The sequence below is a fragment of the Mus caroli genome, chromosome 13 (assembly GCF_900094665.2).
Source record: "Mus caroli chromosome 13, CAROLI_EIJ_v1.1, whole genome shotgun sequence".
Lineage (NCBI taxonomy): Eukaryota > Metazoa > Chordata > Mammalia > Rodentia > Muridae > Mus > Mus caroli.
The window spans coordinates 54,238,825-54,253,600 of record NC_034582.1 but is presented as its reverse complement, the minus strand read 5'-3'; the positions used below and the strand labels follow the sequence as shown (position 1 = coordinate 54,253,600).

Below are 14,776 nucleotides of genomic sequence, written 5' to 3'. Positions count from 1 at the left end.
AACGTTGTATTGAAGCCACAGAAGGCACATGGCTAGCACGCACACAGATGGCACACAGTTAGCACGAATTCCAGCAAAGCCCCCAAAGTAATCTGCAGGTGGCTTTACCCCCAGGAGACAGCACTTAGGGGAGAGGCCAGCCAGTGGCAAAGAACAAAGCACTGTTTTGTTTTCTGAACACTACCAACCTACAGCTCTTACCAACACCTCCATTCCACATTAAATAACTTCTCTGTCTGTCTCTGTCTCTCTGTCTCTCTCTCTCTCTCTCTCTCTCTCTCTCTCTCTCTCTCTCTCTCTCTCTCTCTCTCTCTTTCTCCTTTTGATTATCATTTTCCCCTTTGGGTTTCTGCTCTTGTTGTTTGTTTGCTTTGCTTTGCTTTGCTTTGCTTTAGTTTTGTTTTTGAAGAAGGGTCTCACCCGGGCTGGCTTCACACTTGCGGTGACCCTCCAACCTCCGTCTCCCAAGACTAGAATTACAGGTGTGCACACCAGCACTCTCAGCTCAATCTTAACTTCCAGTATCAACCACACCTCATGAGCAAATCTTTGCACTTCTGGAAATCAGCCTGAATAGATTATGATGACCTGTTAAGCTGCAAGAAGAGCTCCGTAGAGACACAGTCAGAGGGTAAGAGAATAACACAAGGCAAACAGAGGTGGCACGGACACAGTCATCGTGTGGTCTGCCGCCAAGAGAAAAGCAATGGTGGGGGGTGGGGAGACGTGTTTCTTTCCTTTTTTTTTTTTTAAAGCTCGCTAATGTCTTAATTTCTAAGATTGATTTATTTTACGTGTCTTACTGTTTTCCCTACATGCATGTCTGCTCACCTCACCCATGGTGCCTGAGGAGGTGAGAGGAGAGCCTCGGATCCCCTGAAACTGGCGTGACAGATGGTTTGTGAGCCACAATGTAGGTGCTGAGGACTGACCTGCCGAGCCCTCCTCCAGCCTCCAGCCCCTCAAATACTCCTCAAACTAGTCTTTTCCTTCAGTGTTATCTTGCAGATTCCAGGATCTTTAAAATGATCCCAAAGAAACCCTTGCGGTAGGAAGAGAAAATCGCATATTCTTTCTTCTCTAGTGGACAGTCCTGGCTTTGGATCAGCATGTTTCTGACATGTGGCCAGCAGCCTCTGCTGGCCAGGCTGCCCCCTCGGAGGAGGACGAGGAGACTGAGCCTACAGGCTGACAGCCACCGACTTGCTGAGAGCTTTGAGTCTCTTCTTTCCTGCTAGAATGGAGTCTTCCCAGGGATGAGCGAGGAAGGTGTAACCAATTAACCTTAGTACTCTGGAGATTCGAAGAACTGTAAGGATGAATCTTAATTACTCTGGTTATCTAATGCTTGTGCCCAAACCATCTTCTCCTTGGTTTCTCAAGGCAAGAAAGAATCTATGGCTCTGTAGTTTTAGTCCCAGGACAAGGAACAGGTCCTGGTGATTGAAACAGTATGGGCTTCACATTCTACTCTTCTGTGGAACTCCAGGAGAAATTTACTCTCGCTGTGTTCCTTGACTTGAACACTCCGTCCCTAGATCTGCTACTTTGGGGCCTTTCTAAGTGCAGCAGAGAGAGCGCCAGTTCACCCCACATCATGAATCTTTTGACAAAACAGCACTGGGAGAAACTGTGGGAAAACACTTCCGATATTTATAGTTTGTCCCTGACGCGAGTTTTTGCATAGGAGACAACTGCTTCTGAATAAGGGAGCAGAAGTCACCAACTCCCACTGCTGTGTGAATGAGCATCCTGGAGCTGTGACAGTCTTCCTGGATGAGTGGGCCAGAGAGACACTCTCTGCGCCGCCTAAAGAATCACGAGCTTCAAAATAAGAGTGTCATCATCCAGTTCTCGTCGGTCTGCTCCAAGGCGGACGTATTGAATTGCTTGTGTGCTGACGCGGATGGGACCATCTGACCCCAGTCAGAGTGCTCACACTTAAGAAACATCTGGCCCTTAGAGTTCTCCAAATTTGCTCTATTTAGTCAGAAGCTAGTCATGACAGGTCCAAATCCCTTCCTTGTGGCAAAAAACTAGGTTATTTTTCGCCTCTTAGTGATCATTTCAGGGCCTCCCTGAAAAAGAAGCCCATGCTTGCTTCTGGTCTCTCAACTGTCTCCATGAACATCTGCCTGCTCATGGAGAGCTTTTCTGCATGTAGGATTGAATTCCAGTGAGAGCCACCTGGGGGTATCAAGTTCATCTTTATTTCAGGCCTGTAAGCTAAATAGGATACACCACAGCCACTGGAGACCCCTCTGCTGACCCCGTGCTGTAGATGTGTATGTGTGTGTGTGTGTGTGTGTGTGTGTGTGGCCATGGTCTCCATCTCCTTCCCTTTCTAAAGCCTTTATAATCATATACTGAATCCATTCTACTTGTTGCCAAACTCAAGAAGAATGCCTGTCAGAGCACGGTCTAGTCTGCACTTTGTTACTACGATCTGCTATCCCTGAGGACCTAATGGAGTTCTCTGGAAGAATGTTTGAATAGTTCCTCTAATCGATCCTTACTCTCCACTCAAAGAGTGGTCCATGAACCAGCCATGTCAGGAGCTCACTAGGATCATGGGCCTCTTCCCAAATCCCTTACCTCACACCCTCAGTTCAGCAGGGCCCTCAAAGGTTTAGTGCACAAAGGAAGGATTAGGAAATCCTGGTTTACACCTTGCAACGTTTTACTGGAGTCAAAAGTGGGAATCACACACAAGAATTCTTCAATAAAACAAAGCAATTACTAGGTACCCAAATACTGAGAGCAAATTATCTCTGCATATTTTGCTGCAAACGATAGTAAAAAACCATGAGGTTGGTTCTGCTTACAATGACATATGTCTGTGACATATGACATATATATGACATCTAGCTGTGCGCCACTTCAAAAATGAGTAGAGAAAGGGAAGAACCTTAGACATCAGAAGGAGTTCATCCTTACCCACCCTTTCTAAGAAATACACACTGGCTATATGTCCTACTTAAAGGGCAGATTCTAGAAAGCTTACATAGGGAAGCGAGGTTCGCTTCTGAAAGGCTGGATCTAAGATGGCAGAGTGCAGTGCCTGGAGCCTGGGAAAGGGTTTTTCTCCCTTTCATGAACCAGCCCAGGTCTCCAGAAGCTAATATCTGTGGAAGGCACTAGTCTTGTGGATGCCTAAGGATCCGATAGAGTTATCACTCCACACATCACCCTGGGTGGGTCCCTGGAGTCAGTGACCATGGTCTAAAGACATTTTATGGGGACCTTGGGTTGTTGGGTCTCTCTGGTTCCGACCTCACACCCTCAGATCTTATACGTGGTGCACTGGGCGAGAGTGCCATAGCTGTTCCTCCAGCTGTCCCTCCCTGCTCTGGAAAAAGCAGTGTCTGACACCGGGCAATGATTTCTCATGTTCAGAACGTGGGATAAAAACACAGACGGCCCAGGTGGTCTGTCTGATTCAAGCTTTGCAAATCAATAGTGCAGAGAATTTTTGGCTGTTTTTGTTTGTATTTTGACTTCTCTCGGTATTCTTCATTCCCGGCCCCCTAAAGCATATCCCTAAAGCATCCCAAGAAAGCTAAGCTTGAATGAGGTACACACCACTAAGGGACATCAGGACGGCCATGCTCACTCTTTGTGTAGGAAAGCTATTGACATCATGATGAACGGGACTCCTTCATGCTATGATTCAGACTTTCCTCCCACCCTTCCTTTATAGTCATCAAAAATACCACCAGTGAAATGGGATTAACTCTCACCACAAAGACTAGGGAGAGTCACCCCATGATGGCAGCAGAAATGCAAACAAATGGAAGGGCAAAGGTCAAGCTTGACTTCCTGTTGTCCTTAATGTGGAATTCCCCACCAGGGATACAACTGTTATTTTTCTTCTTTTTTTTCCATCTGTTTCTTTTACTTTAGTTTTAAGGAGGTTAAAGGAGAAAGGAATCAATTTTAAAGGTGGCTGTTACCTGAATGCTATGACTGTGAATCTCATAAATACCCACCAAGACTCGATCCCACAGTCAATGAGGCTAATCTCTAATTGGTCACATTGGTTTATGGCCCGCTGGGGTCATCTATATCTGCCATCACCCAAGGCCAAGTCTCCATAATTTTCTCTCTCATTTATTCCTCCCTGATAGCTGGCCTTTTAATAAACAGTTAAAGACAAAAATAAATCAGTCTTTTCTCAAACTAGACATTAATAGTTAGTTTGCCTTTTCTTTTCTATCGTGTGTAGGTATGCCTGTCCACGTGCACACCTGTCCATGTACAAACCTGTATCTGTAGGTCTGTGCTCCTCACATGCATGTGTGCAGATGCCAGAAGAGGAGCCTGGGTGTCAGCCTCCATCACTCTCCACCTTAGGTTTTGAGACAGGGTCCTTCACCAAATCTGAAGTTCATGTTTTTTAGTTAGGCAACTTGGCCAACAAGCTCTGGGGACCCACCTGCCTCTGTTCCCCAGCATTGGGACTGCAAGCTCGAGTCCATGCCCAGCTCGTGTGTGGATGCTGGGTATGCGAACACGCTTCCTCCCGCTAGCACCGCAAGGATGCTTTTACTCCTGAGCCATCTTTGCTGCCTCATGGTTTTATTTTAAATATGTAATACAAAGGAGTAAGTGGGAAAGAGGAACAAGGAGGAGGAAAAACGACTTTATAAGCCTAGTGACTACAGTTCCACCCCCCCACACACACACACACACACACACACGAGCCCCGAGTGGTGAAAGAACTGGCTCCTACTAGCTGTCCTCTGGCTTCCACACTCATGCCACACATGCAATACATAATAAAAACTCAATTGACTTTTTACTTTTTATAAAAAAGTGTTTTTTTAAAAAAATATTTGAGAGACCCCCTCCAAGTTATGATCAAACCACAAAACAAACCTAAGAACTGATGCATTAAAAAAATGAGCCAGCATGCATAAGAGAAGCTTAATTCAAATATTAGTACCATAGAGGAATGTTCAAAGGAAAACACATCCAAATCCATGTAAAACTGTCCCTTCAGTGTGTGGCTTTCAAAGGACACAGACCTGACTCGTAGAGATTTCAATCTCTGGGCCTTTGCCTGAATCAAGCTTCGCCCCAAAGAGCATCAAAAGGCTGTTGATGGCAAGATGGAAACAAAGCCTAAAGATGATGAACTGTAACCTGCCAATGCCCATTCTCCAGGAGACACATGGACCACAGCAACAGAAGTCAACGCTGGAAACCCTGAGCAGAGAAACTCTCCAGACTGTCTGCAACTTTTCTATAAATCCAAAATTACTCACAAATAAAACTTTTACTGAAGAACAAACCAAGGGCCGTTCTCCCAAGCGGGAGTCTCTGGCTTCATTCTGGAGTTCTTGCTCCCACAGACGCGGAGGAAGAAGCACACCCATCCAGAGATTTACTGCAGCAGACACAGCCAAGCAGCTAAACTCTCAATTAGGAGGAAGATTTAATGGGAATGACTACAACAACCAGGGGTGTCTGGGTGTCGCTTCCAAGCACTGCTTGTTTTATGTACTCCTGTAGGGCTTTTGGTAAATCAAACTGACAGAACTCAAATCACATTTTGAATATGTTCAGGAAGCCTGTACATTTAGGAGGCATTTAGGAAACACCAAGGAAGTTGGAGATGCTTACAGGAAGAGAATGACTGCCCTCTTGTTTATTGTTGGACAAATTCACTCTGCGAGGATGAAAGCAGCTCCGCCTGAATCACCTTTGTCCACAAAGCTGCCTTACAAAGCCCCACATGTAAAAGCTGGCCAAGCAATGCCTTGCTTTGGATCTCCACGGTCCTCTTTCCCGCTTGCTCCAATGCATCCCTTGTGACTCAGACTAACTCTCAGCTATTACAGTGAAGAGTTCTCCACGCAGGCCTCAACATCACAAAGCAGGCTCAGCCCTTCAGTGTAGCAGTCACCTGAGCAATGAGACTGGGTAGATGGGACACTCTTCTGAAGGGCTGTAGCTGAAGTGGCAAAGGTGTGACAACTGTCCCTCATCACCAGAGCCTCCCCCACCACCCCCCAGGAGCTCTCCTGCTGGCCTGGCAGGGCCTTCTCCTCCCCTGTTAAAAGCACGGTGCGCCATAGCCACTTAAGCAAGATCCACAGAAGATGGGACACTGATCCCAAATGAATAAGAGGGTAGAAGATAAATCTTAAATATTTTATGAGTCAACCCGTGACTCTGTTCCTGTTTTTTCCTGGGGCTCAGCACCGGGGGCTGTGAGATCTCATTAAACATTGAGATGCCCGTTAGAACGACCTTCTGTGCTACCAAAGCCTTCCGTCAGTAATCCTGTATCGATCCAATTACTGTTCAAACTCACTTACTCCTTATCTTCTGCGGGTCACACAAATCCCCTTCCTTGACACCCTTCACCCTACGAGTCCTTTTAGGCTAATGGCCTTAAAGCTAAGAAGGCAGTACCTAGACAAGGCCTACATCCCTGGCTGTCTACACTCCACACTTGCCACGCGGAAGAGACCTCCTGTGTCATGATGCTAGCCAAGGGAAGACCGGGCCAGGTGGCTAGCAAAACTGGTAGTTTAGTGCATTGCTCTACCCTTCCCCCAAGCACAAAGCCTCCAGTACACACCGTAGTCAACTCCAGGTCGGCCCATGAAGTGAGCGGAGATCTGTCTCTCGTCCTTCCCATACTCATTCTTGGCCATCAGGGTGTAGTCTCCGTTATTCATATGGGTGGGGTTATCCAGCTGGAGGCAGCCATGGTACTCCGTGTGATTGGTGACGTGGATCTTGGTACAGATGTACTTGGACTCATTCAGTATGGCCCCATTGTAGAACCACTGAAGCGCTGGCTTGGGGTTGCCTCTCACAGTGAATGGAATGCACCAGTGGTGGTCTGAGGTTGGAGACTCGAGAAACGTGATAGTTGGTGCAACTAAAAGGAGAGAGAGAGAGAGAGAGAGAGAGAGAGAGAGAGAGAGAGAGAGTGTTAATAGCACCAGAAAGCTCAGAATCCTCCCTTTTGAATTCTGTGTCAAGAAGAGCTTTTATTCAACCATCATTTAGTTTAAGAAAATCCACATTCAAACTCCAGATTAGTCATTTGCATGATATGACTGTCCCAACCCCTACCAGGAGCTCCTGGGAACAGCTTAGTTGACTCTGCTCAAGACTCACACAACACTGTGAGGCTCTGATGGTGGGAAGTGTCATCTGATGTCTTTGTCATGCCCCTCCCTGCACATCTTAATATTATGTGTATTCATCATAAGAAATAATGAGAGGCACTCTTTTCATTAGTAACTCTTCCTTAAATAATTAAAATAACTATAGAAGTCACTAAATTGATAATGACTTTGGAAATGTTCCATGAAGCTCTGATCCCATGGAACTCTTACTAAAATGTATCAGGCTGATTGAGGCAATGACTGTTACGGTTGCTAAAGAATGCTTAGCATGGAGAATGGGAAGCTGAGAGCTTCTGTCGGGCACTGAACAGCAAATACTGTTTCAGATGATCTGAACTGTAGCATGGTTTGATTTTACTAGATTCTAAATGTCCACATTTTGATTCTTGAAACGTCTGAGGTCTGATTTCAGCTTGGAAAAAAACAGCCTGGTGATTATCCAACTTTAAACGTGTATAGCATCTTATGCTGCAGGGATTCAGGCATGAGCAAGTGGTCTCTTTAAACTGACTTCAGAACAAGAACCAGGGGCTGACACCATTTCTTAGTTAAGCACACACAAAAGCCTAAGATATAGTCTTGTGTCACAAATGTAAGCAGCCTATAGAGTACCCACCCCGCCCGCTGTGACAAAGGTGGAAGACCCGCAGTCACTGCCCATGGAAAGCACGCTCTGCTCTCAATACCTACAATGCACAGTGAGGTTGACAGAATCTTGATCTTCTCCTACAAGGTTTTCTGCCACACAAGAGATTTGCTTTCCACTGTCATCAGATGAAATGTTCGTTATCCTTAAGGAGCCCTGTGTGTGGCTTGTTTCATTCTACAAATGGATTAACAGACACACACACACAAAAAAAAAATAATAACATTGATTAGAATTAATCCCAAAGTATCGTAGTTTCTTCGTGAAGTCTAGTATACACACACACACACACACACACACACACACACACACACACACATACACACTTTCCTTGCAGATTGCAGACTCAAGTAACCCCTAAATTCTTGCCCACCTCCTCCAAGGGAAAAGATTACAAAGGGCTGTCACTTCCTTGCTCAGAATAATAATCTGATGTGTACAGATAATTAAATGTAATCTTCAGATTGGCTTTGTCTAATTAAAGGTAAGTAAAAACTAAATGACATTTAAAAATCATTATAAATACCAATGTGTAGGCACATAATATTGGGTGGCTTTGATGGTTAGTAAAGATCAGCAACTTGACAATGTAGGGTCACCTGGGAAGGGAATCTCAGTGGAGAACTGTCTGAGTTAGGCTAGTTTGTGGGAGATTGTCTTAAATGGGTTAACAACAGTGGAATTATCCACACTACATGTGGTGACAGGTCATGGTGTCACTGTAAAAATATAGGCGTGGCTATTTTGATCTTGTGCTGATAAGAAGAAATGAGTTGCTATACGCATTAATTCACTGTTCCTTGCTCTTGGCTGTGAACTTACTGTGACTAGCTCCTGGGGCTGTGACTTCCCGCTAAGGGTGGACTGGAGATGTAACCTGGGACTAGGCACCCAATGAACCCTTTCTCCTTTAAGTGGCTCTTGCCAGGGCCTTTTTTATCAGAGCAACCAAAAGGGAATCTAAGAGAGTGGTCATCAATACGTTCAATATGGTCTCCTCATTGTCACCTTACAAGACAGAACTAAACTCAGCCTCACCATGTGTTTGGAAACCAAATTCCCAACGTCCCAGTACAAGGTGGGGAGTGGGTCACCCCCCACACTGCAGGAAAGGGTCACAGACTTTCCTTCCTCCACGGTGAGGTTAGGAGCAGCCAGACGTGCAGATGGCAGACCTATGGAAGGGAAAAGCACACAGAAATGCACACAAACAGTTACAGTCGGAATCAAAATGGTCAGACATACATTGTTACAGAAGTCCATTGTTGTAGTAACTCAGTTAAGTCTAGAAACCTCCACCGGGCCCTAGAGTTTAACAGAATCAGATTGTCAGGAAAACTAGTTTAAAAGCATTTCTCAAGGATGAAACTCTAACAATGACCTTGTTAGAATGCTTCAGAGCCAAGGTGGAGTTAATTATTATGAATTAAATTGACCAATCTGTTCATAATAATGATGAGAAGTTATATATATGACTCCTTATCACAGCGAAAAATTGTTAAAAGCAAAAGGAAAACCTTCAAGATGTATTTGTTGTTAGAGGAGATTGTGACCCCTACATGTGTGTTTTTGCGTTTCACTGGTGTGGTTTTTATACTTATATTTCGAGAGCTGGACAGTTTTTATTTTAATTCTTGCTGCTTTTGCTTCTCTGGGCATCTCTCTTCCCAGGTGTGCACCCTGTCTTCAACTGCAGAAATCACACTACCTATTACCTAAAGCAAGGCTTGGATAATTAACTATGTGTTGATCCTGCCAATCAAATCAGCCCACTTGCTATGAGCACCATTTAGAGGACTCTGTCCACCCCAATTGCCAAGTCTCACAGAACGGTGGTGGCTCATTGTCTAGGAACAGCTTGGAGGTCACTATTAAATTGCAATAACCCACCTATTTGCCAGCAACCAAACTGACATATTTGATACACAAACCCTTCATCATTAAGGGTTACCTTAGCCTCACTGGCTAAGCCACTATTCTTCAGTATTAAAGTCAGACTAGACAATATTTGTACACAGTGTGTCTCACAAGTATTTCAACCACTGAGAGAAGACAGCCAGTAAAGTCTGGCTTTCAGGGACTTCTGAGACCTCCTTGGAATGACCCTCCCTATTAGCATCCAATAGAGAGGACCGTTGCATCTTTTGTGTGGTTTCCAAGAGTCCCACGCTATCCCAAGTTTCATGAGGCAACAAAGTACATAACAAAAGTCAAGAGAAAGCACAGTAAACAAAAACAGACCCTATACTGTAAATCTCATTCATATGAACTGTGTGGATTAGGAAGCAGATCAGGGCAGAACACCATTAAAGTTAATGGTGTGGTCTGGGTAACTTCCTAAAAATATGTGTTTTATTTATTTTTAGCCTAACATGTAGTTGCATCATTTAAAGAGTCTATAATCATATAAAACTTGTTACTAAAAATAATCAAGCGACTGTGTGAAGAGTAGCTGGCCCTCAGCTGGATGGCATTGCTTCCTGTTCCCAGAAGCGCCCACTTCATCTATTTGCATGTCTTCCTTACTGTTGATCTCCAACTCACTAAATATTATGTTTGCACTCCTATTTGTTGGCTTTTCTGATGTGGAATTACCTACTGACCTCCTATCAGGAGGGGACTAGAGACTCCCATCTGTGCTTTCCCACCTGCCCACAGCTCCATCTTTTCATCTTTCCACATGATGTGAAGATATATGATATAACAAGACATACATCAAGATACATAAACCTTACTGAGACTTGGACCATCTAAAACCTGTCAAATCTACCCAGTTATCTTCATATCATTTTGAGGAAGTGACAATTCCCATTACTCAGACCAATGGAACAATTATTAGAAATTCTCCCAATGTCCTCCTTAGATGAAGGGAAAGAATATATATATTTGTAAATTTGTCAATATATACATATATTTGTCAGGTTTTCTATGAATGCTATCAAGTTTACCCAAATCTCCTCAGGATCTTTATTTTATTCTCTTTATAGAACAGATATCCAACGTTCCCCCCAAGAAAAGAGGGTTACATCACCTGAACCATATACAACAAGGAGCATGTTGAATATGAATGTACAGCAGGCTTTTGGCCAGTGTCTGTGATGGTGTCACCTACATTCATGCACAAGTCACATTTTCCCTGTGGACTGCTCAGTGACCAACATTCTGAGGCACAATGACAGTTACGACACATCCCTTTACTTTCCCCACTAATAGCTTTTGGTGATCTGTTGGCTCCAGTTTTCCTTGTATTTACAGATTTATTTACTGATTCTAAGGTGACGTTGGGACCCAAACTTATTCTGAGATGTGGCTCCTCCCAAATAGCCCTGTCCTAATCACAGTGCTTTGGTGTGTGTGTTTCCTTCATTAGTGTATAACAGATCTCAGATATTCTGAGTACAGGAGTGTTACTGTGAGCTTCAGTAAGAAATGCTACATAGTAGTCTTAATTATTCCCATAAAATCTGGCTTGGTCTTTCTTTTCAAACTTCAGTATAGATGAGTAGCAGTCCTGAGTGCGTTTGTTTAGTTATAGTAGGAGCAGTGGTAATATTTTCTGGGAGCTCATTAAAGTAGACATTCCCACCCAGTGTGTTATCTTACAGAATCCTTACAACAACCTTGAAGACAAAAACTTAGTATTTCTTTAATTAATGAAGTCTAGAAGTATTAGAAAAGTCAAGCATATCTTTCAAAGAATCAACGTAGACCTGGGATTTGAACCCAAAATAAAGGACCTTTACCACTACAGTACATTGCCCTGCAGGGTTACACACATTTTGTTCAGACCATACGTACTACATCATATCCAAGAGCTGAGAATTTGGTTTGTCTGAAAAGAGCTCTGTGCCTATTTTGTGAAGGAAGAATGAGTCTCCGTATTATAAATTAATTGTCTCACCCTGTCATAGGACTCTGCAAAGGAGTCTGTGCAAATTGGCCAAGCTTAGATCTTTTAAATGTAAAGTCTCCTGCAAATGAGTAAGCACCTGCCTCCTGTTAAGTCTACAGCATTGATGCGCTGGCCAAGACCCAATAATGGAAAAAACAATCTGTACTTGAAATATCACTTGAGGCTTAATTAGCACAATAAAAATGAATTGGGAGACACCGATCGCCAAGGCGGGATAAACCACTCGCCAGGCACTAGTTCCTGGCTTAATAAGATTTGAAATCAGCACAAGTCCACCGCAAAGCCCAGCAATGCTTCCAAAAGCTACGGTGCTAGGCCTGATGGCAAACACCAACCATCTTCCTTCTGCAGGGAGTACCTCACAGAAGATGAGAAATAGCCAGCATCCCCAGCAGAGAACCTGTATCAATGCTCTTGACTTGAATTCGCTCAGGAAAGTAGTGTTTACCTCTCGGGTGTTTAATTAATGAAGTCTACAAGTGTTAGAAATAGCAAACCAGCTGGCTTTCTTTGAACCACAGCTCCCCAGTTCTTAGGGCACACACAACTCACTGAGGGACCCAGCTTCTTTCCCCAGCGGGATGGGTTGAACCCAGAAGGTTTGTGTTTCTAACTAACTCCTCATGCCACAGACCACAGTTTGAGTAGAAGGGGTTTAGATAATGAGTGTTGGACAATTGTTCACTAGGCTTTTGTTTTTACAACTATTATTCTTAAACCCAACAGGGGCCTGGGTGATTATGTCTTCTACCACCAAAATTTCCACAAAGTGTGTTCTGGGAGAAGTGGATTTTTTTAAGATGCTTAAGTGACTGTGGTGGAGATGCTGCAAGAGGCAGAGACAAATGCAAGATTAAAAGTAACAGACGAGAAAGGCAGAGAGAGCTAAAGAAAGCTGGATGTTTGTAGCATTGCCATATAACAGCCCTCAGAAGTCTTTCTGTGGAAAACAAGAAAACATGTAGCGGCCATTGCCCCTGGACCCCCTCAGCCAACTTAAGTACCAGACTACTTGAACCATGTGATTTTGTTACTTTCTTTGAAGTGGTTTGACACAATGTAAAATACTTAAATCCAAATGCCAAATACTTTAAAGATACTATTCATGTTGGTGATAGCAAATAACACTAATAGCTACTAGCATCTTTTACTTCTTTTAATATGTGCTAGACTCCATCTTAAATGCTTTCCTGTACTCTCTCCTTAGTCATTCCAAATATCCACAAATACATTGGTTAGCATCTCTATTTCCCAGTGGAGGAACTAAGGTTTAGGGAGTATTGAAATGAATCAGATGCTGTGTTAGTCCTAGCCTGACCCTCACCTCTGCCCATGGCTTTCACCAGTGCATAGGCACGTAACTCTCAAGAGAAGGTCAGGGGGCCTCAGCCACTGGCCCCAAATATGTAAGTTGCACCTTTCTGATAGATGAGAAAACCAAATCTCTGCTCATTTGGGTTCTTAACTAGAGAGGACACAGAAAGTTCCTATGAAGTCATGATGGTGTGTTTTGTCAATCTGTTGGTATTTCTGGCCTCTGTTTATTTGATGCTGGCTTATCACTCATGTGTATATAACTAGCCCGGGGAGTTAGGATTTCATCTATGTTCTAACTTTATTTTTCTCCTATTTCATTTTATGTTTGCTAGCGATTTGCCTGAGTGTATTATGTATGTATGTATGTGCATCATGTGCACACAGTGCCCATGGATGCCAGAAGAGGGTCTCAGATCCCCTGCAAATGTTTTTGAACCACCATGTGTGTGTCAGGAATCAAACTTGGGACTACTGGAAAAGCAGCAAGTGCTCTTAATCACCCACCAAACCATCCTGTCCTTCCTCCCCCCTCTCCTCTTTGTGCATAAAGAGTGCACAGTATTCTACATTGGAAAAGTATCAACAGTCTGAATCTCCCTCTATCTCTGGAGGATGCTTTCCAATTTGACACCTAATGATGACAAGTGTGGTGTGTGTGTGTGTGTGAGTTCATTCATTCTGCAAGCAGGAATGGAGTTACCATAATATTAGATATAACTGCTTACAGCATGCTGAAAAAAAAAAAGACCACTAAATTAAAAAACACCTTCGTAAGCTCAAAGTTGAAGTTGCACATCTAAGCTTCTGTGAGTCATGGTATAGACGTGGCAACTGCCAGATAGATAGCTTAGAAACCAACGATTTCAGCAGCTTCCTTTGACATTCTAAAAAGGACAGAGAGAAGCAACAAGCCACCGTGGGCTTTGCTTTATTTTCAAAAATAAAAACGAATGTCTCATAAAGTGAAAGCAAACTAGCCAAGACACAGAAGCAGGAGGGCAGGTGCTCTCGGGAAGACAAAAATGAACCACGTGAAGATGCGTGTTGATCTTGATAAGGTGCTGTGCTGCTATGTTCTGGGCAGACTTGTGCTACGAATGGTAGCTGAAGCCAGAAGTCAGTCATGTAAATAAATCACTGGCACAGATTTACTTCAGAGAGCAAACCTATCTTCCCAGGCACATACAGATGCTGCGGACTCTCGCCACCAAACACTCTTATTGTGTGGACAACGCTTGAAGGAGTCCTCACATTAAGTTTGGAAAATTCAAAAATAGAAATTATCATTGTGAATAACAAAGGAGCTAAAGGCAGGTGTGGCTTCAGCCCTTCTCACAGTAACTGGTTACTAGTGAGCTCTGCTGAGGGACTATTCTGATATGACCTATAGACATGCCATCGTTCCTAGCCTTACCATGTACCTAGAACAGACCACTACCATCACTGTTAACTTTCTAATGAAACCTCCTCACAGATAATGTTAAAGTCATTATTGTAGTGTTTAAAAATTGAAGTAAAAGTCCGAGTTAGGCAGAAGGAATCATTGCAATGTTCCTATTGAAAAGAACCAAACATCAAAACAATCATCCATCCTGACCAAGTAGGTTTCATCCCAGGGATGCAAGGATGGTTCAATATACGGAAATCCATCAATGTAATCCAGTATATAAACAAACTCAAAGACAAAAACCACATGATCATCTCGTTAGATGCTGAGAAAGCCTTTGACAAAATCCAACACCCCTTCATGAT

The 14,776-nt window shown here is 43.6% G+C and overlaps 1 protein-coding gene across 6 annotated transcripts in view; it reads right to left on the bottom strand.

The window, feature by feature from the left end:
• Ntrk2 (neurotrophic receptor tyrosine kinase 2) overlaps positions 1-14,776 on the bottom strand; it is a 315,292-nt gene that overhangs the window by 250,196 nt on the left and 50,320 nt on the right. For all 6 annotated transcript variants that reach the window (XM_021180131.2, XM_021180137.2, XM_029468409.1 and 3 more), the window contains exons 7-9: positions 8,833-8,969; positions 7,839-7,971; positions 6,590-6,895 (exon numbers count right to left, since the gene is read on the bottom strand). In XM_021180131.2, the coding sequence (XP_021035790.1) occupies positions 6,590-6,895; positions 7,839-7,971; positions 8,833-8,969 (576 nt within the window). The remainder of the gene's footprint in view (positions 1-6,589; positions 6,896-7,838; positions 7,972-8,832; positions 8,970-14,776) is intronic.